We start from the raw sequence: 21930 nt of genomic DNA, 5'->3' as shown, positions 1-21930 counted from the left end.
ATCTATAAATATCTATGAGTGCCCCCTCCCCTATCCTTTGTCTTTAAATTTGCTTCTGGTTGGAAGTCTTTTCATAATATCTGAAATGTCACCTATGAAAGCTTTTGACTCCTTGAACTAGTTTGTCTCTAAGGTGCTACCCTGCCCTGCTTCTGTTTATACATTTGTGGTCACATGATGGCAGTGATTAGAAATCCTGTTCCTGTCTTCACTCAGGACTTTTTCACTTGAAAGCTGTGAGGTTTCAAGGAGTAATTTGAATGAAAATAGTGATGCATTGGGAGACTCAGACAAACCTCTTCTAAAGCTTGTCACTAGTCCCCTGATTCATAATCATAACCTCATTTATATTGCACAATGATTATAGTGATAATCAAATTAAAATTTAGTCACAGTCCCACACCACAACATTTGGATGAAGATCCAAATTTTCCTGTTTTGCTTCCTCTTTTTTTGTGGTGGAGAGCGAATAGCAGGAGCTGTTTGGCTCTGGATTTCTAGCTCAGACATTTCACACAGACATTGGATGAATGATAATTTCTTTGAAATCTGAACCTTTCACTGATCTCCTGGCAGTTGGCATTCTCAACCCTTATATTGCTTTATGCTGTGGGAAAAAGCCTTATTTATTTTTGTCGATCGCCTTATTGTAATGCACTTTGTCCTGGTGAACGGACTAAGAGGAGAATATTAAAGTCTACAGGCAGAAAAAATAAATCAGCCCTTTCAGATTCCCAGTGGATGGGGATACAGAGCGTCTGCAAGTGAGGAGCTGGAGAATATCTTAAAACGGAAATGATTCATCTGTTCCCTCTTGGCATATGGGCCAGTGTCTAAGTAGCATTCTGGGTAGCAGGGATAGATGTTGTTGCCATTAGTGGGCTGCCTTATCACACTGTTAACACATCTCTTCTATTTTTAGGATCATTTAAATTTCTATTGTACAGCCAGCAGCCTAGGAAATCTGATCCTTTCTATTAAGTGTGAAGAGGCAGATGGCACTGAATATTTAAGGATTATTCTCAGGTACGATGGGGAAAAAACCCAGGAGGTTAAACAAAAATGTCTCTTCAAATGCTCTTTGATGTGTTTTATCACTCTAAAGATGCATAGAGGCTGGGTACCCATGGGGGGTTACATAGAGGAGGTGGTAAGAAAACAAGTATTTTACTGTCTCTGGATTGGGAATACAATATCTTGTTTGCTTTAGTGTGAGCAGTAGACTTTGATCTATAGCTAAGCCCTCTGAAACTGAATATAAAAATCTCTGCAAGTATATTGGATAATATCAATCTTATTTAGCACCATCCTTTCTGTAAACTGATGAGACCTGATGCATCTGAATTACTTTCTTATTCCCTCTCTCTCTCAAAATATGAATATTTTAACATAACAAAACTGCAGGGATAGGAAAGAAATTGAGGCATCGGTTACTAGCTGTGCCCAGAAAATTCAGCAGAGTATCATTTCCAAACATCTGGAAGAGTTTCCTGCTGTGCTTTTTAGAGTACGTTGCAAACATGGTCATTATTAGTATGCACAGAAGCACCAATAACCGATCAGTATGTCGTAACTTATCTCATGCTGTCTGTGCTGCTCTTTTCCTTAGGTCCAAAGTGAAAACCTTACATGAACGTATCCCCCTGGCAGGACTTAGCAAGCTTCCTAGTATCCCACAGATTGCAAAGGTAAGGTGTCTTATTGACTTTAGAGACATGGTTTGCTAGACACAGAGCTGACAGATGCACGATGAAAAGTTTAGCAAATGCAAATCCTGTGCTGCTATGTCCTCTCTCTTGGTCACAGGAGTTAGGATTCTCAAATATCTAGAGCAGAGAACAGTGTCCAGATTGTAGGATTCTATTCCAGGCTCTGTTAACTGGCTGTGTGGCATTGGGCATGTCACTAAACTGCTTTGTGGCTTAGTTTTAGGTATCTGTAAAGTGGGGTAAATATAATATGTACCTCTGAGGAGCAGCATGAGCCATAGGTTACATCTACTGTGTAGTTACAGTGATTGCAGTATGAGACCTGTGCTGCATGCATATTGGCTACCTTTTGAATAGGAGTAACTGTCCAGCCAGGGCATCACAGAGCTCAACACAGGCTGCGGTTTGTGATGAGAAACAGGAAAAATTAGCTTCATGTTAACCTCTGTGGGTAGCTGAAAACTCGCTCAGGTACCTCTCTGTAAACCTTCTCTCTTGATTCGAGCGATTGCAGTATAGACTAATGATTGTAAATCTCAGTGATCTTTGCAACCTTTGAGTTGTGCTTTAGGAGCACTGCATGAGGTATTATTGGTGGTTGTTATTGCATGTTACACATGAGAGCAAGAATGGTTTGCTGCTGCCAGAGTGGAGAGAGAGCCATAAAATGAATTCAGGGTGGGAGCAGCTCTAAAATAATTTATATCCATAAAGAAAAGCTTGTAGAAGCTTTTTCCAGTATTTTAGGCATTAGGCTCACAGCATCTGGGTAGCAATATGCATGGCCACACATGCATGTGCTCAATTTGTATACACTCTGTGTGACAAGCACCAAAAAGCACTGTTTTAATTTGCCTGCACACTGCATCCTTTTCTGCAGGGAACAATTTGTTGTGATCATCTTTCAGTTCTTACTTTAGCTATGGAGGGAAACAAATTGCCATGTAGTCAATTGGGCCATTTTTGTGTTTCATCTGGATCACGTGTAATGTGAGGACAGACTGTGATTTTTGCCCATTTGTTTGGATGCTCTGGAATTTAAAAAAAAATATCAGTCTGTAGGTTGCTGGCAAATTGTTTGCTGCCCTTAGTCACTATTCATGAGTGTAGTTGTTGAGCTCTGTGATTGGTTACCAAAATGAGTGGCGCACAGACTTGCTTGGTGGAGAAGCCACATGAATTGCCGGTACTAACCAATGAACCACAACAGCATCCTTACATAAATTGTGGCAAAGTGTTTCCACTTCAAAAGGAAGAGAGACCTACAGAGCTTGTAGAAGGATTGATAGAGCTAGCTACCCCATGTTTTACATTATTCACGATTGCCAGAAAAGCAAACCTGTTGTGTGCTGTCAAGTACAAACACATAACACTACCACCCATGCCCATAACATTTTTTTCAAAGAGCCACTCGCAACTAAGCAGCCGCTTTGGAGTCCTAAGGTCCAACGGGTTCTTCTGTTGTGTGTGTGATTTACCCTTTACAGGCAACGAATCTTTCTTCTCCTTCATTGGTTTGTGGTTGTTCATACACAAAGCTGGGTGAAAAGTGGGGAACAGTGAATGGATACAGAAATAAAATTCTATATATGTGGCAGTTAAATGTCAATGAGTCATTATTTTCATTGCTCTATTTTGTGCCATCCCTTGAGTGTAAAAAGGCAAGGGCTGTGTATAATCTTCACCTGTCCAATTTCCAAAATAACTTGAATTCCATTTAGGGAAGAAGCTGTGAGAATGATGCATGCATTGTAGGACAGAGTTTGGCTCCTTATATTAATGTCTTGACTTTGAATTTACTTCGGACTAAATACGTTCCCTGATGCAGTACCTTGGGAATACTGGTGGGGCTTGCTGTTCAGATCAGAATCAGTTTTGCCTGTATGCTGGAGAAGATGAGCCCTCAGGGAATTGTTTGTGTGTATGTGTATGTCCCTAGCCCTGTTGAAGGGTAGAAAGGATCCAGCTGCTTCTGTAAAACCTGTCCAGCTTCCTCATGTCAAGTCTTTTTGTCTTCATGACAGGCTTTCTGTGATGATGCCTCCGGACTGAAATTTAACCCAGTGTTGTATCCCAAGGTAAGGTTCAAGAGCGTAAAGTATTTTGGTGAAGAACGACTGGCTAGTTTGACTTTCAAAACTGCTTGTACAATTGCACACTTAATTTGTGTGCTTATTTTCATGTGCAAAATGGGAGGGTACATTAACTGGGAGGTTAGCTGCACAAATGATCGTGGGAAGTAAACTTTTTCCTTGGATTTCCCCTCTCCTCCCTGCAAATTTCTTATCTCCTGATGCAGCGCTGAGAGGAGTTTAATAAGGGTGAATGATATGGGAATATATATGATGCATCATATCATGCACCATTATTAATGGGTGTGACACTCAGGAAGAATAAAACACTGAACTTTTTCCCTGGCCTCAGTCATCTCACCTGAATCAAGATCACAAAAGATTAGTACCCTATGATATGACAGGTGTCAGTGTCCCCTGACACAAAGGGCTCCCTTATATGGACCACAGAAGCAAATGCTGTCTATGTCTGGCTGTGTATCTTTAAGGAAGTTTCTTCTGAACCATGTATTTTTTAAGATTCTATTTTTAATTGGATAAATCAGTATACAATCTTGGAAATTCCCGAAATAGACAGATTACCATAATGAACCAATTCAGTGCACTATATGCCAGTTGTTTCGAACTTAGAATAATGCTGATTCTACTCAAGTGAGGGCCGTGATATCATTGAGCTCCCTAGAAATTAGAGAGGAGGCTATTCCCCAATTTCTCTGTGTTAGGGTGAACAGCCGCTTATAAATTGGTGTGTGTGGGGGGTTAGTGGTCCTGCTTTGTAAAGTTTATGTCATTTAAAGTCAAACCATCCAAATCTCTTATGTAGTCAGTAGGTCATTTTTGGTAGGACTCTGGCATTAATGCATACACATTGGACAGTTTAAAGAGCTTTGGTCACTGCGACACGCCAGTCACGGCTATGTGCCCAAAGCAGTAGACCTGATAACTTGGAGAACAGCACAGTTTGGGATTCCATGAAAAGCTCCATATTTCTAACCCCCCGCTTTTGAAAAGTTCATTGAGATTTTATTAAGATTCTCTGCTAATATGAGCCCACATTTGAGCAAACTGAGGGCCAGTTTTGTCTTTTGTGAGAAAATGATCTGGAACTCATGGGTTTCACCTGATATGTAAGGGATCAGTGAACCTAAGCTGGTCTCACCCTAAAACGTGTAGGGTTGCTTGAAGCTGAAGTGAAAACATAAATTCTTTGGTTTGAGAATCCCATCTCCCAAGGCTTGAAAGTATAATAAATGGTCACATGAACCTCTCTGCAGCAGTCGGGTTTAGTGATGGCTCTGCAGCTCTAAAACACCTCTGGTGATGATGCTGCAGCTCTAGAGATTTAAGGTGAAATTCTGAAATGTATTGGCTGAGGAGGCCCACAAAAACGCCCCTGACACCCCAGCAGCAATAAAACATTTCACCCATTGTGCCTATCTGAGGATCCAATTCTGGTCACAAGCATGGGGTCAAATTTTTGGTTGTGCATGAGAGGAGGCGTGACCCCTGAAATGACTTAACAGTTATAAAAATGCCTGGGCAGGTAGTTTATTCTGCTTTGGGATGAAGCATTGTAGCAAGAGGCTTGGTGCTCCTACTATAAGAGAAGGCAGACCGGGTGAGAAGCAGCCTGTAGGTGTGGCAGGGGGCAATTAGGAACCACATGTCCTAAAGGGTCCAGGTTAGCAGAGTGTAAGTCTGAGGTTGAGCTGAGCAGGCAGTCTAGCCTGGAGAGCCTTGGAGGGAATTGCTCCTGAGCAGCAGGACTGTAGCAAGGCTCCTGATTAATACTGAGACACTGAGCTGGGGTAAGCAAGGCTAGCGGTTTAGGGACTGAGACTATAGTAGGGGTGGAGGTCTCAACTGGCCCAAAAGAGGGGTCAGGGCCCATGGGATAGGGGCCAAGGCCAAGGAGCAGGGCTATAGCCGGGGTCTGGGGCCTGTAGCCCAGGAGGGGTAAGAACCTATAACTCAGCAGGTCTCAGCCAGCCTAGGAGCAGGGTCAGGTCTCAGGAGTAGGGACCAAAGGTCGAGAAGGGGTACAACCGGAGACTGGCAGGGCCATGGAGCCCAGAGATCTCAACTGGTCTAGGATCAGGGCCAGGGAGGGTCAAAGGCTGAGGAGGGCCACAGCCAGAGACTGACAGGGGCAGGGACATACAGCTCGGAGAAGGGCAGAGACAGGGGCAGGGCCAAGTGCCTCTAAGAGTTGGAAACAGGGTCAGGGACCCAGGGCCATGCCCAGGAGTAGACAAGACAGGTGAAGTGCTGCGGTGTGGGCAGGAGACAGCAGCCTGAGCCTAGGAGGGGCAGAATATGCAGGCCTGAGCTAGTGAGTGATGATTGGTAATATCTGTGATGCTTGGGGGTGGCTAGAAGGGGGGATGAGGAAGCTGTAAAATTAGCTCTTCAGGCCACGAGTAGGGACACCTGTACTCATGAGCATAAGATCTGGCTTGGGGAGCCCTGGCACAGCCTCCCTTTTGAAAAAGTGTAATTACAGCAAGGTGTGGCAGGAGAGTTGAAGGGGAATGGCCCCAAAGAAAGCAGAGGTGACAAGGGCTAAGGGGCTTCACAGCCACCCAGGAAGGACCCTATTGCAAACATTTTATTCTGGCATAGCACATGAACCAAAAGATGATCATGAGCTATATGTTCACCCCCACTCTTGCACAAAGTCTTGATGTTTCTGAGAACCCTCTATCTCACAGCTATAACTCTTCAATTAATCATTTGAATCCTCAAGGGTTGATGACCACATCCTAACTGCAAGATGGTTGCAGGAACACAGGGATTATATTCATAATTGTTATGGCATAGTTTGTTTTGGACTTGAATTGTTCAAAGAGAGTAAAACAGGATAAGACAAAAGAAACCATTCCTGAATAGTAAATGGCTTGGAATTGTCCAACTTTTTTTACAGTGAAGCCCCTGTTGGCAGAAGCAGAATATCTACAGATGCCATGCAGGAGATAAAATGAAAATATTTATTATAGCCAATTTGAATACATTCACATAACTAACCTAAGAGGGTCAGACTGATTCCACAGTGACCATCAACCCCAATGAAGAGCAGTAATGGCTGTTCTTTAACCATGTAAGGGTTCTTAAGGGTAGAGGAGTTAGAGAGCAAATTCTCATTTACTTGAGGTCACTGGAGAGTCACAGTCTAGATTAGGAGGTCCACATTAATGTGGTTTTCCAAAGGTACAGTCTTTGCTCCACATGGAGCCTTGACAGAATTTGAACCTGAAGACTATCGGTACTACTCACCTAAGCCGCTTCTGCTTAGGCTAAAGGAATAACTCCACTAGCTGATAGATGAAGAGGGCTCTTACTATTTTAAGTCTCCCAACCATTACAGGGAGGAGAAACATAGACGCAGATCCTTATCTATGCCAAGTGAGATCTGCTGGGGGTCTGGCCCACCAACAGGCAGATTATATGGGTAGCTACCCTTTTCTAGGTTTAGGTGGTATAAAATATGAATAAGTGGGCTGCATCAATCCACACACAGGCTCAGTTCAACTAGATAATTACATTGCAGATTGAGAAATGGAGGGCATGTGGGGTGGGGTGGGCACATCCATAGGCAGAGTAGAATTGTCATCACTCAGTAGAGCTGTGACAATTTATACCAGCTCAGTGTCTGCTCACAGAAGGTGGGACAGGTATGAGATAGGCCAAATTAAGCACTTGAAAAGTGATCTGGCACCTGGATCTAGTTTGTTTCCTTGGTCAAGGCTTCAGAACTCTTGGATTGATGCAGTTGTGCTTCCAGAGAAACCTTTTATTGGGAAACAAAAGCCCATTCATAATTTTTATGAATCTTTTATGCTGGAGACAGTACATTTATAAGGCACTTTTGCTACCTTTTGATGTGAACCAAGGGCAATATGATTTTATTCTGTCATTTTTTTATTATTCATAATGCTACTGACTAGTCATTTGGAAATTTGAGAATGTCTGTTGCATACTTTAATATGAAAAATGGCTTTGACAGCTGCTCTCCTATTAACTTACATTCATTTGAAATACATAAATGTATCTCTTTTAAATAAAGGTGTTCTAAATATGGCCATTAATGAGGTTCCCCTGAGTGCTTTAGCCATAAGTAACTTCAAGCTGTGGGGAAGTTTTACCCTGACTCATTTAAAGACTGTGTGAGCTCTGGGTTCTCCACACCTTTTGTATTTTGGGCACCATAGCTGGTGAGCATCAAAAGACTCTGCTGCAGTCAAGGTGGAGTCAACCTCAGGGGAGGCTGGCTAGGGAATACATTTGAAACTATCCATTAAGAAACTGTGGGCACTGTTGAAATTTTGGCCTATAATTCTGTGGAAATTTCATTTTGGTTTTCCTTCCTGTACTAGTTCAACTGCATCTGTCTCTTCATGTTCACCTCCTCCATTGGTTTATTAGCTTCCAGGCTGTCAGAGTTTTTTCTGGCGTTGGCTGTAAAGCTTCATTTTATCTTTCTGCAATCTGTATCCCATCCTATTCCTTTGAACCCACCCTTTATACACCTCTCTCCCTCCTTGGTCTTTTTCAGCCACACGCATTTCCAGGCTTTTTACTTCCATGGTCCCAAAATGGCCTTGTTTGTAAAACAGACTCAACTCCCTCCATTTCCTTTTTAAAGAAACTACTGGAAAAGACCCTAATTTGATGAAGCATTCTTCCTTAATGGCCTCACCTTCCTCCTGTACACCCTAGTCGCCTTATGATTGTAAGCCATTTGGGGCAATAACTTCTAATCTGTCTGAGCTTGTCTTTCCACTGTACTGAGCCATGAATATGCACGGCACTTCATAAATGAGTAATAAGGATTGGGAGCTGTGCGCGGATGGAAGCCTGATCTACCCTGCCCATACAACCTTGCCATTTTGTTCAGGCGTGGTGCTTCTCAAAGAAACTATCGTTTTTCCTGGTAATGCTCTGACTATGACATACAGGTCGAAATCATTTCAACCTCTGTTTTATTCCAGGCATCTCAGATGATAGTGTCGTATGATGAACATGAAGTCAATAATACGTTTAAGTTTGGTGTGATCTATCAAAAATTCAAGCAGGTAAGAAACCCCAGGGTATTGTTATTTAGCACATCCCAGCAAGTTGCTATAGGGACTGATTTCCGTAAGCAATTCAAGACAATAAGCACTTCTGAAAATGGGGCTCGAGATTAATTTTGTTGTGTGTGATATACTGCATTATGGTGTTTTCTTTCCTATAAAATGTTTCGTATTACTTGCAAATATTTCTTGCTTGTTAATAAATGATTGAAAAAATGAATATGCAAATCAAGCCCTGCAAATAAACTAACCTGAAACCACACTTTAGCAACCATGTATTTTTAATCAAATGTGTGCTTAGATAGTCAAGCAGTTGCATTTGTTTTGGAGGACTGTAGGCTATGAAGACATGTGTTCACTGAAAATGCTTTCATTAACCTAGGAGTTTAGCGTACAAAAGACAGACACAGATGAACCTTATAATTTAACAGAGATTATTCTGAGAGGCATTCTAATTATCTTTCTGCATTGCATCTTATTTTGTACAGAATAACTAATGCAAAGAACTTAATGAAGGTCTCTTTGTTTCAAAATATACCAGTAGAAAGATGATTAAGATTCTGATTTTTTAACGAAGTATTAATTTGGATTTGGTATTAGCCATACTTTCTCCCAAGAGCTTTTTCAGTCCTTCCACAGTTGCCTGCAGGAACTTTTATTAAGACTTCATTGGAGCCTAGGACTATTGTACACTTTCCTATTGTAAATATTCCATATTGTTTGAATTGTCGAGCCATCTAGGAGACTCAGTCTGGGATAAGTGCCACAATGCGTTAAGCACGCTAGAGGCCAATTGCAAAGTGTTTGGTCCTTGCCTCAGACAACTTGTGTGCTAGGTATGGGACAGATGAACAGAGAGGCCAATGGAAAGAGACAGGGTTGGGAGGATGAAGTTACAATATAAATGGCATCCAATAGAAAAATGAAAGTCTCAGCCTGCTGCTTGCCAAATGGCATCACAGCAGAGGTGGGTGTAAGGAAAGGGATAGATGAGGTTGAAAATGCAAAGGCAATATTTTAAATTGAAGGTTTCCAAAATCCCTCAGCAGGATTGAATGGAAACATCCCCTACTCACTTGTCTGAAACCATAGTGCAGTAGTAATAGCACCATGCGGCAAAAAAAAACAGCTGTCATGCTACATAGCAGAGGTAGCTTCATTTTAGTGATGGGAAAGGCCGAGGAGGGATTGTAGAAATGTCTGATTGTCAATCACAATCTTCCACCACACTTGAGTGGACTTCCCTTGGCCACCCCTGCAGTTGCCCTCTGTCACCCACTTCCTAAATTGCATAACTCTAGCCAAGAAGCTTTCATTATGATGAAGAAGTAGACCACACATACATCACCAGTAAGCACTGTTGATGTGACTGATTGCTGGAAACAGGAGAGCCGGCTCTTTATGGGTTTTTTTTTTTCTTTTCAGAAAGTATAAGATGAATCGGAGTCCATAGGCACCCATCAGAGCTGACTGCTTGAATCAACCTGATGTGCAGGATGATTCATTTTTTTGACTTTGCTGCAGTAAGAAAGATGGAAACAATGTCAAAAAAATCAACCTGCCATTTGGTTATTGACATTTCCCGTGTTTTTTATTTAGCATATTTATTTTCTGAGACAGGCGCCTAAAAATGTTTGTTCCGTTGGATTTGACAAAGGGATAAAAGATTATTCTGCCCTTGGGCAGCAGCATTTTTCATAGATACCCTTGGGCTGCATACCTCATTTTCAAGCCATTCTTCTTTAAACTTCAAAGATGATCAAAGCTTGCCAAAAAAGATAGTTTGTGGGCCTTTCATGAGCAGTAAAATTCAAGTTTAATGCTGTTACTAGCTCGAGTTCATGTTAGTTTTTCTTTTTTTAAGTTTCTATTCTTTCCTAGTTTGAATAGACAGTATCCTCTCTATACAGGGGCAGGGGCACCAGTACCTTTCTATTGAATCTCAAGCTACTGGGGGGGAATGTGAAACATGCATTTCCAAGGGTGACACTGGAGCTACCAAAAGTCATACCCACAGGCACACCAGAGTTCAGAAGTCATGAAGATCGTTACCGGTCCCAGGTTTTGAGCACTGTCACCCTCCTTTCCCACACCCCAACTTTGGGACTGCTTAAATTCAAGGGGTATTATTTCAGGTCCCCAAACACTGATTTATGTCGAAAGTCCAATGGAGCTAGATCAGAAGCAAGGAGACCAATGTGAACAATAAAGGTCTGACTGCTGATATTTCAGACACTTTTTTGCTCTGTGCATCTTTCATTTTAATATGCCTTTAAAGTGTGGCTTCTGCATCTCAGGGTGAAATAGCAGGTTGTGATTTGTTAAACATCACATATTGATGTATTTTGCAGACTTTAGAGGAAGAGTTGTTTGGAAACAATGAAGAGAGCCCAGCATTCAAGAACTTCTTGAGTTTGTTAGGTGATACCATAACCCTCCAGGACTTTAAAGGGTCAGTAATAAAACACAAAAGAGACTGTTTTACAAATGAAGTTAACAAGAGATTACTTAAAGTGTAAAAATATTCACTGTGTGAAAGCAAGAGTCATTTTGTTGCTGGGCTGAGCTGTGTAAATGAGAAACAAATCTGGCTTTGGCTTGTTAGTCCAAACCTGGGGAGTTACTCAATGGAACAGACCTGCCAAAAACCCCCCCAAGAATGGTTTTTCTGTGGTTTTGAGACAATCTGGTTTATTTTCAGTCCAAAATAAAACAAACTCATATAGACACACGCCCAGAGCAGTCTCCTGGATATTGCCAGAATTTGTTCCAATGGTACTGATTCATGGCATCAGATTCTCAGCACTGCTGGAACATCGCATAGAGACACAAAGTACAGAAAAATCCCCTGGTAGTTGGAGCTGCAATAGCGTGTCATGAGGGCGCTTCATCTGGGGAAGGAGGATCCCACTGAGCTGCCTTGTAGAAATGCTGCTGAAGCTTCCCCATTTAACCATGGCTTGTTGGGTGCAGATTTGTGCAAGCTGGAGCTTGCTTGGGAGGTCAAACTTCCCTAGTGGTCCATGATGAAGGTAGCATGAAGCCAGACCTGCAAGCTCTCCTGTTTGTTGCAGTGGGAGGTGTTTGTGTGCTGAGGAATCGCAGGATGAGGCTTCTCATAGATGAGGTCCAGAAGTTTTTATTCTCTGAGGGCACAGATGAAATGAGGTTGGTGGGTCTCAGTCTATCTACTGGGGGTGGGTAGGGGCAGGTGTCTTCATTAAGTTACAAGAACTGAATTTTATTACTTTTCTGGCTGGGGTGTGAGGAAAAAGACTGAGGACTTGCTTAGCCCATGGGGTCTTAACCCAACCAAACTTTCAGCAGCTTTCACAAACAACATTGAAATAATGTTAGTTTCTTTTAATTTCTGAAACCTTCTGATTCATTGTCTTGTGCCCTCCACAATTGCATTGTTTTGGGCTTCCAGATTCTGCTGGTGATTAGAGATGGAAATGCTGTCTATAGGATTGAAATGTTCAGCTAGTTTGTGTGCGTCTTTAATATATGAGTTTATATAAGATGTGTGTGTGTGTATGGACTCAGTTGTTATATCTATATCTATAAATATCTAGATAGATATCTATATATCTATATCTAAAACATCTTTATATTAGCATCATTTTCATATATATAAATATAGGAAGACATATACATAGATATATATAGATATCTATATATAGGCATACACACACACATACAGTGATTTCATTTCCTGCACCTTAGGCAACTGAAAGTGTTGCTAATATATAACGTAACCCCAGCTGCCAATAATAATATTGAATACAAATATACAGATAAGAGTTAGTTCTCTCTTCTGTTAACTAGCTACTCCTTATGGAGTTAGTTTTCTGTGTTATTGGGTAACCTGACAAGCAGCTGTGGCTTTTAGTGAATATTCAGTTATCATTGCTTCAGTTCTCATCAACATGTCCGTTTGTTTCTAGTTTCCGAGGAGGTTTGGATGTAACACATGGGCAGACGGGTGCCGAATCCGTGTACACTGTCTTCAGGGACAGAGAGATAATGTTTCATGTCTCTACAAAGCTGCCCTTTACTGAGGGAGATACACAGCAGGTAAGAGACTGCTGAATATGTTTTAGAGAGAAATCTTTAAAAAGAAATAAAAGCTGAATGTTAGAATTGAATGTAAGTTTAAATTGGAACTGGCTAGGATATTTCTGTGCACCTGCAGTGATCCTGAAACATTTCACGAGTTCATCTCTGTTTTGCAGAAGTGTTTGAGTTTTGTTAAAAAAAAAAAAAAATTAAAAAACAGAATTTGAAGAAGTCAAGATATTTGAAACAAAAAACCCATGGAAATATCCTTTTATTTTATTGTACCAATATGAAGCCATTATACCCATATAGCTGCTTTATGGTGAGAAAGGGCAACTATTTTATATTATTATAAGAATATAGCTGTACCCATGTTGCGGTTGCGCTCAAATATAGCAATTTAAAAAAATGATACCCCTATCTAAAAGAGTTATACTGAGGCATGCCAGTCCAAGCCTGTAGATTTGCAGCAACAGAGATTTAACAACAGTGGTCCTGTCATTTTTCATCCAGTGTAGATACAAAATGTTTCAATTTTGCATGGCCAAGTTTAGATTCCTAAGTCATTAAAAAAACACCCTAACAGAAGTGGCTTAATTTAAAGAGATATCAGGAACTCTTGGGACTCAGCATCTCTGAAAATTAGGTAATTTGTATAGGTACTTGACTATGGATTTAAGTAACTAGATCAATAGATTTTTAAGGCCAGAAAGAGTTGTTTTGCTAATTTAGCCTGACCTTCATCACAGGCTGAAGAACCGCATCCAGTGTATTTCTTTATCCACCCTGGAACTTCTGTCTGAGTGACAGCATATCTAGTTTATCCAGCCTAAAGAGTTCAGGGAACTAACCCTGCCTTTAGCTTTAATTTTGGATACTTAATCCAAAATGTTCAACTTTGGAAACTTAAGTAACTAATCATACCTAGTCATTACTTGTTTCTATTTGCTGAGTTTAAGTACCAAATATTCCCATTCTCCATTCAGCTCCAGAGGAAGAGACACATTGGTAATGACATAGTGGCAATCATATTTCAAGAAGAAAACACTCCATTTGTCCCAGACATGATTGCTTCAAATTTCCTGCATGCATACATTGTGGTGCAGGTGGAAAACCCTGAAACAGATAACACATCCTATAAGGTAAGTGAATTCCAAACGTTAAGGGTGTTTATACACATGCTCCGGGGGGAGGGGGGTGTGCTTTAATTAGAGAGAGTATCTTGTGTATCAGCGTCCCCATGCTGAAAAATGGCAGCGGGGGGCACTTTAACTAAAGCTTGCTCAATGAGCTCTAGTTAAAGTGCCCCTGCCACCATTTTTCAGTGCAGGGATGCCGATACACATGACGCTGGAGTCTATCAGAGCAGTAATTACAGCACCTCCGAGCAGCCTTGCTGCGCATGTATAGGTGTCCTAAGTGTTGAATGTCGCTTCCAAGGTCCTTCTGTGATCTGAAAATGAATGTATGGTGGTCACCCTTTGATGAGTTTGTATTAACTTGGGTAAATAGATTAGGACTTCCCATCCTGTGAACACAATTCCATGTGTATAGTAATGCTTATTCAGAGAGAGACTATTCATTTTAATAAACTTAAGTATGTAAATTTTTGAAGGATCTAAGCCTTGTTCATCTCACAGTAGACTTGATCCAAAGCCCATTGAAGTGACTAATATTTGTATGTGTAATATACTACAAGTAAAAATTAGTTTATGCATATATAACATTAAATGTGATACTAAATGTAGAAAATCTCTTCCATTTTATAGCATACTAATTAAATATATACAAAGAAAATATTAAGATAGTATATTGTTTTTTAAGTATTTGCCTTAGGAGAGTGTATATATTGTATAACTGTTTCTATATAGTATTCAAACATATATTTAGAATATATTCTTTCTGATTATTGTTCAGATTGATTATAAGGCATCATATGAAAACTTGAAAATACATTTCTGGACCTCAGGAACAGAAACATTCATATAAAAGCAAATTGAAAGCTAAGACAAGTAACTCTAAAATTAATATAGTTTTAATAGGAATAATATGTTGTTAGCTTTGGGAACGGGTATCGCTCTAAAGTGAGTTCCCTAAAGTGATCTAGACTAACCTTTGTTTTAGCTTTTGGGTAAATATTTTTGTTTGTGAAGGTGATATGGTTGATAAAGGGGCTGGCAAGATTTCTATCCGCAGGACAGGGAAAACGTAAGGAGATGATTGTGAACATCCAGTCCTTACTAAAAGCACTGACCCACTAGCTGTAAATGTAATTAGAAGTCTCCTTGAGAAAGCCCCTCTGTGGTGACACTAACCATCATTGGTGGGGTTGACTTGGGAGCTAAAGGGTATGTTGCAGCAAGGGAAGTTTAGGTTGGATACGAGGAAAAATGTTCTCACTAGGAGGGCAGTGAAACACTGGAACAAGCTACCCAGAGAAGTGGTGGAATCTCTGTTCTTGGAGGTTTTTAAGACCCGGCTAGACAAAGCCTGCCTGGGCTGAGATAGTTGGGGATGGTCCTGCTTTGAGCCGGGGGTTGGATTAGATGTGACCTCCTGAGGTCCCTTCCAAGCAACCCTGATTTTCTACAATTCTGTGCTCCTATGTTTCTATGATCCTATGTTTCTACGACCGTCCTTAGCAATCTTGAGACTGGTCCAAACTACAAACCTTGCCCACTTGTTTCTATTCCACATACACATCGTCCTGGAAAAATGGCCTGGGGCTCCTTCTGGGGCAATCCCAGGGATGCTGTAAGGACCCCAGTCTTGGGCAGCACTAATGTAATGGTGACCATGTGGCATTTTTTTCAGTGGTATGTGGGCAGGGGCAGGAATGAGCAGGCTTGTTTTGCAGTGGCAGTCTTGGGATGGCTGCAGAGTTGGGATTGATGCATCCAAGGAGATCCACAGGGATCTTTCGGTCTGGCAGCCTCCTTGAAAAATCCCGTTTTATATTCTTCACAACTAGTCCTGTTTCTTCAGATTACTTAACTGGAGTTTGAGGTCCCACTTGATCTTGGTTGCGGATTGAGCCGAGGCTCCTTGAAATCGATGGCAGCCCTTCCATTGCCTTCGCTGGACTTTTGGTTGGCTCCTTGCTGTGAACCTTGTTAAAACGCTGCTTGCAACCAGGACTGCTCATAAGCAAATCCCAAAAAGCCAGATAGGAGCCCGGTACCTACTGTGACAGGGCAGGCAGATGAAATGCGAGCAGTCTCCATGGATTTCCTGTGCAGCTGATTTCCCGTGATGCTGTAGCCTGACAGTCACATGCCAGTTAACATAAAGGGGAATGAATGCCCTGCATGAGAGAGAAAGCGACTCTCTCTTCAAGCCATCTTACTGTTTGGGCCCTCGGGGGTTGAGTCTAAATGTTGCTGCCATTCACATGCCCGTTCACATGTGCAGACTCCCGCCCTGCTCTGATGACTGTCAGGTCCTTTCATTTTTCTGCACGTGCTTCCAGATCGCAGTCAAAAGGTCAAAAGGACTCTCATTTATGCAGTAAGCTGCTTGTTCTTGCAGGCTTCACTCGACGTTCGTCAGCTCAGCAGATAATTTTCTTTGACTTTTAACCTTTCTGAGTGAAGTTTATTGGAACTTAAATAGATGGCTTAGGACAGAAGCCAGGCGCACACAATAAATCATTGCAATGGAAAGATAACTCCATGGCGCTAGGTCTAACAGGCACGCTCTGTGGCACTGCCTGCAGTGCTGGAAGAGAAAAGCAGGATTTATTATATTCTCTACTTTCTCTTTTTCCCCCTTGCTCCAAAGAGCCCTTCCCATTTAGCTCCAAATCCCAACTGAAATTTCCCAGAGTCTGCTTTTCTGCCTTGTTTAACCGTCCTAGCCCGTTAGCCGATTGCCAAAGCATCGGATGCATCAGCTGGAGGCCCATGGATTAAGGGTAGGCAGTGTATTGACCAAGCAGTGTCAACTGACTTGTTAGATAAAGAGCTAAAATTATCAGCCAGCTTGGTACACCAGCCTGTTCACCCGCGCTGAGGGTACAGCATGTGCTACTGGGGATTGGGAACACTACAAGTTGTGTTGGAGTGCCCTGGGCACATGCATAGGAATGGGGGTCTGCGATGGAGCAGATCTGCGAGGTAATGAGCCGCATGCTGTGGAGACACGATTGGTATTGGGTGTACTGTGAGGGTGCCTCCAGGATCCAGTTAGAGAACAGGGCTGTAGACATACGCTGTCTAATAATAATGTGAAAGAATAGGTGGATACAACAAATTGAATGGTAGAAGTGCACGGCTTCAGTGGGGTGATTGTGATGGATGCAGTTATCAGCGGTTATAACGTGCCGGACAATTGAGGGTCAGCTCTGAGGTGACACGCTTGTAGGTTTTGTTCCACTCCTGGCTGATGTGGATGGACCCCTAAGGGAAGTCAGGGATGGAGTTGGGTACGTGTTTCGCGCTCGGGTGAGGAAAAGAATTGAAAGAACTACGTAGATTGTACCTGCCTGCTGAGCAATGGAGGTGCTCCCAAATGTTTCCTGCTGTTCAATCTCAGTTGTCATTGCAAGCCGTGTTAAATCTGAGAATTGACACTTGATATCGTCATCATTGTCATCCTCTTCCTTGTGCAAGACCTAGAGTCCCCAGTTGAGATTCAGAGTGATATTATTTGCTGTATCTACCCATAAAGTAGGAGAGAGCTCCAGTCCCAGGGAAGTTAGTCTAAACACATAAGGAAAAAAAGGATAATGGGGAAGAAAGAGGGGCAGAAGGCTCGAGTGACTTGCCCAAAGTCACCCAGCAGGTCTGTGAATGAGCGGGGAGTCCCAGCCCAGTGCCCCACACACCCCGTCTCTGTGCTTCTCTTCATTAGGCCGCACAAGCAAGTTTGGCTGCAAATGGGCGGTGCAGATAATAAGTATATATTATATCCAGTAGGAATCTTGTTAAGAACCTTGCTGGGCTTGATACCGAGTTCTCAAAAAGAAGTACGTGCTCTGGACATTTTGATGCCATTGTTGCTGAACCTTGGCACTCAGGTAACTAATATTTTCTTTTTGGTTTTCCTAGGTGTCTGTCACTGCCCGGGAAGATGTCCCTTCCTTCGGTCCTCCTTTGCCAAGCCCCCCAGTATTTCAAAGAGTAAGACGTGCAAGAGAAAGTGCAATTATTTTGTTTGAAAATGTAATAGCATTGACTTGGCCTCTTTGAAAATGGGCCTGCCTGCATGAAATGTGGCAGGTTGTATGTTTGTAAGGCCTGGTGTCAGTTGGGGTAGATCCACAGGTTTTGGCTGGTGCGTGGTTAACTGTTACGCTCTAAGATACTGGAGCAAATCCTAATTTGGTTGCTACAGTGAATTTTGTGGGAGGTTCTTCTTCTAGTGGAGACCGCCACGTCGCCTAACATAATTCAGCCTGATGAGCTGTCTGTGTCTGGGAGGGAATGACAAACTATGGAGGGTGAATTGCACTGAGAGTGAAGGCAGGTGCACTGGCAGAGCCGCCTGGGACACCTTGAACCGGTCTGTGCCCTCGCTGACTGACTCAGGTCCGTACTACTTAACCTTTGCTCTAGTCATTGCTACTTAAACTTTACCGGGACGAGAAATAAATTCACCCGCAAATATTTTTCAGGGAACCAGTAACCTTAGGTCAGGGCTTATCATGCTTTTTAGACTCAAGGCACCCCTCAGAAAAGATCAGCTCTTAATTATCATTTGCTTTTTGACTATAGAACAATAAAAGAGCAATTTTTCTGTTGCAAAGAATTCAGAAAGACCACGGCAGGTCAAAAAAAAGAATTAACACCCTGGATTCCCATTGGATATCTCCAGCTTTATCTTGTCAATCTTGCTTATATAGCTAACCTGCGTGGCCCTCTTGAAAGGATCTTAAAGCATGCCAGGGTGCCACAGCACCCTGATTGAGAATCGCTGCCTTACATGCACCGCATACTCAATTTCCTAATTAAACATTAAACCCATACCACAGCTGCTGTTTTATAGTCATAAAATCAGAGGTAGGTTAAGAACTTTGTTACAGAAACAAATATTGTAATGGAAGAACTTTCCATACAAAGACAGTGAGGAAAATGATGGTGACAAAAATGAGAGGCTGAGGGAACTGGGCTTATTTAGTCTCAAGAAGAGGAGAGTGAGGGGGGGCTTTAACAGCAGCCTTCAGCTCGCTGCAGGGGGATTCGAAAGAGGATGGAGCCGGACGGTTTTCGGTGGTGGCAGACAACAGAACAAGGAGCAACCGTCTCAAGTTGCGGCAAGGGAAGTTTAGTTTGAATATTAGGAAGAATTTTCTCATTAGGAGGGTAGTAAAACACTGGAACAGGTTATCCAGAGAGGTGATAGAAGCTCCATCCTTGGGGTTTTCAAAACCCAGCTAGACAAAGCCTTGGCTGGGATCATTTAGTTGGGGACAGTCCTGCTTTGACCTCCTGAGATCCCTTCCAACCCTCATTTTCTGTGTTTCTATGAAAATCTCTATTGACCTTTTGTTCTATATATATATGTGTGTGTGTGTATACATATATGTGTGTGTATACATATATATATATGCTGATACTCCATTGAGGGTGAAGCTCACACCTGCTTAGAGGATTTGTATAAGAGCCGAGCATCACTTAAGTCCTCCGTTTAGGGTTTAAATTGTGTTTAAGTGAATCTTGTGCCAGTCCCTTGCACAGACGTGAATTTCACCTCAACTGCACCTACTTTACCCACAAAATGAACAGCTCTGGTGATTCAGGAAGTGTTGCGCTCTTCTCTTTGAGTCATGAATGAGTTGATGCATAGCACAGTATCAGTGGGTGTCACACTGCCAGAGGCACACTCTTTCTGATGTGACTCAAAGCCAGAGTTGTGCCTCTTTCAACCTTGAGCTCCTCCAGTTGTGGCAATTACTGCATGTGTGATGGAAGTGGCACTATTACCACAAACAGTCTGGGCTGGATGACTACAGAACCTCATCCCCACCATGTCTGCACTCCAGCTGGACAGAACGCTGGTTTGGTTATGTCTCCTGATAGACTAGAATAAAAAAAGCGAAGCGGTAGATGGGTTATTTACTATTAATGCACAAATGTGTAAGTCTTATTGTGGGATGGTTAGAGATGTATGTATTAGTTTGTAAGATAATAGAAGGTTTAGCTCCCTAAGAGTATGAAAAAGTCTTTTACCAACCTGGCTTTATGTATTTTCTCCTAGAACCCAGAATTTAGGGAGTTCCTGCTTACCAAACTCATCAATGCTGAAAATGCATGCTGCAAATCAGACAAGTTTGCAAAGCTGGAGGTATTTGTCTTTCCACTTCCTTCCTACTTCCCCTCCCATGACCATGACCATCGCCATCGTCATCGCCATCATCGTCTTCTCTTTTGGGCTAGGCACAAGGACAGGATATGGGTCAGAGGAACTGGTGCATGAACCGGGAATCAGGTGTTGTCTTGGATTGCCATTTCTAGGTCAAAATTGACACTGGGGCAGTGAGACCTTATTCCTTAGCTAATACCTCCTTTGTTAAGAACACCGTTGAAATTGACCTCCTGCAGGGGTGCAGCCACTGGTGCAGGGGATGCTACATGTTTTATTTCTCACTGCTGAATGCTCCAGACCTCATATGTTCACGAGCCCATCCCTTGCCCAACATCCCTTATTCTCTGTGCTTGTCCAGGGAAGTATGCCTCTCAGCCTGACCCCAAAAGCGCTGTTACTATTTTGGAGTTTCATTTGATACCAGAGTCTGGGTGACTATAACAGCTACTTCAAACTCTGTCTGGAAGGCAGAGGAGGCACTTTGCTACTTTACAACAGCCTATGAATGTCCTCAGAATATATTTCACATGGGATGTCTGCGCTGCAGACTTCTGTTAGGCTGTAAACCCTGTTGGGCTTATAAGTGGGTTAGCATGTCGAGGAAAGAACCATCACAGCATTTTAGTGTCCTTGTCTATCTGGCATAGCTACCTTCGTGCTGTCTTGTGATAATTCCTTGAATGGCATGTTTGGTGTGATTCATTCTCGACCCGTGGAGCCCTTAGGTTGGACTGTTGCACCCAGGTTTTGTTTTTTCCCTCATTCATTTTTAGCACAGGATGCCAAGCCAACCCACAGGCAAACAACAGAGACTCTTTATTCTTTATTCTTCAGGACCGGACACGAGCTGCGTTGCTGGACAACCTCCATGATGAGCTGCATGCTCACACGCAAGCAATGCTTGGACTGGGGCCTGAAGAGGATAAATTTGAGAATGGAGGCCATGGAGGTTTCTTGGAGTCATTCAAGGTAAATTAAAGCACCAGAACTTCAAATACAAGTACCCCTTCTCCACCCACCCACCCACCCCCACTGATCTAAGGAGTTGTTTTGTGGCAAAAGGCTTCTGCTTCAAAGCAGGGGTGAGGGGCTGTGTAAAAGGGCTTACAGAAAATGTTTGCACCTGGCAAAGCTCTTTAATCACCTGAAATACAGTAGCTCCTTGATGTCGATGTCAGTGCTCACATGCTTGGTTGTTTGGCTGGATTGGGGCCCATTGTAGAGATCCCTTCCTCTGGGCATTTGATCACACTTTCATCTGTCACTGCACAATGCTGTTCATACCCTCTTGAAACCATGTATATTGTATTCAGTGAGAAAACCGAGGCTTTGATCACAAAGGCTTGTTATGGTTTGATTTAGCTGTAGAAGTAGTCTGGTCGGTGGCTCTCTGATCTCCTTAGGTCCTTTGTCAGTGGATCTTTTCATGGCATTAAACTGAGCCCCAGGCCTTGCCAGGGAGCCATATCTCTATACAGAGCTGGCTGTTGGTTGTCTGTGCAGAGGGAGACGTTTCCTCAGGTGGGTGAGGAAAAGCAGAGGCTTGACAATAGGATGAAGAAGCAGTTGCGTTTTTTTTTTAAATACAGAAAACAAAATGAGAGAATGATAGATTGGGAGAGGAGAACGGGAAAGAGATTTGAGATTCTGGGGTGATGAGTATAGTGTCGTGCCTACCAGGATAGAGGCATGGACAAGGGGGAAAAGAAAAAG

General features: G+C 42.5%; 1 protein-coding gene across 5 annotated transcripts in view; it reads left to right on the top strand.

Moving 5' to 3' along the window:
* Window positions 1–21930, top strand: part of RAP1GAP2 (RAP1 GTPase activating protein 2) — a 245022-nt gene that overhangs the window by 204611 nt on the left and 18481 nt on the right. For all 5 annotated transcript variants that reach the window (XM_019545554.1, XM_019545557.1, XM_019545556.1 and 2 more), the window contains 10 exons: window positions 923–1026; window positions 1610–1688; window positions 3734–3787; window positions 8770–8853; window positions 11205–11305; window positions 12801–12930; window positions 13899–14054; window positions 17961–18032; window positions 20110–20196; window positions 21052–21186. In XM_019545554.1, the coding sequence (XP_019401099.1) occupies window positions 923–1026; window positions 1610–1688; window positions 3734–3787; window positions 8770–8853; window positions 11205–11305; window positions 12801–12930; window positions 13899–14054; window positions 17961–18032; window positions 20110–20196; window positions 21052–21186 (1002 nt within the window). The remainder of the gene's footprint in view (window positions 1–922; window positions 1027–1609; window positions 1689–3733; window positions 3788–8769; window positions 8854–11204; window positions 11306–12800; window positions 12931–13898; window positions 14055–17960; window positions 18033–20109; window positions 20197–21051; window positions 21187–21930) is intronic.

Source organism: Crocodylus porosus, unplaced genomic scaffold (assembly GCF_001723895.1).
Source record: "Crocodylus porosus isolate Cpor-Errol unplaced genomic scaffold, CroPor_comp1, whole genome shotgun sequence".
Taxonomy (NCBI): domain Eukaryota; kingdom Metazoa; phylum Chordata; order Crocodylia; family Crocodylidae; genus Crocodylus; species Crocodylus porosus.
Note: the sequence above shows the minus strand (reverse complement) of the source record. Positions and strands in the feature narration are given on the sequence as shown.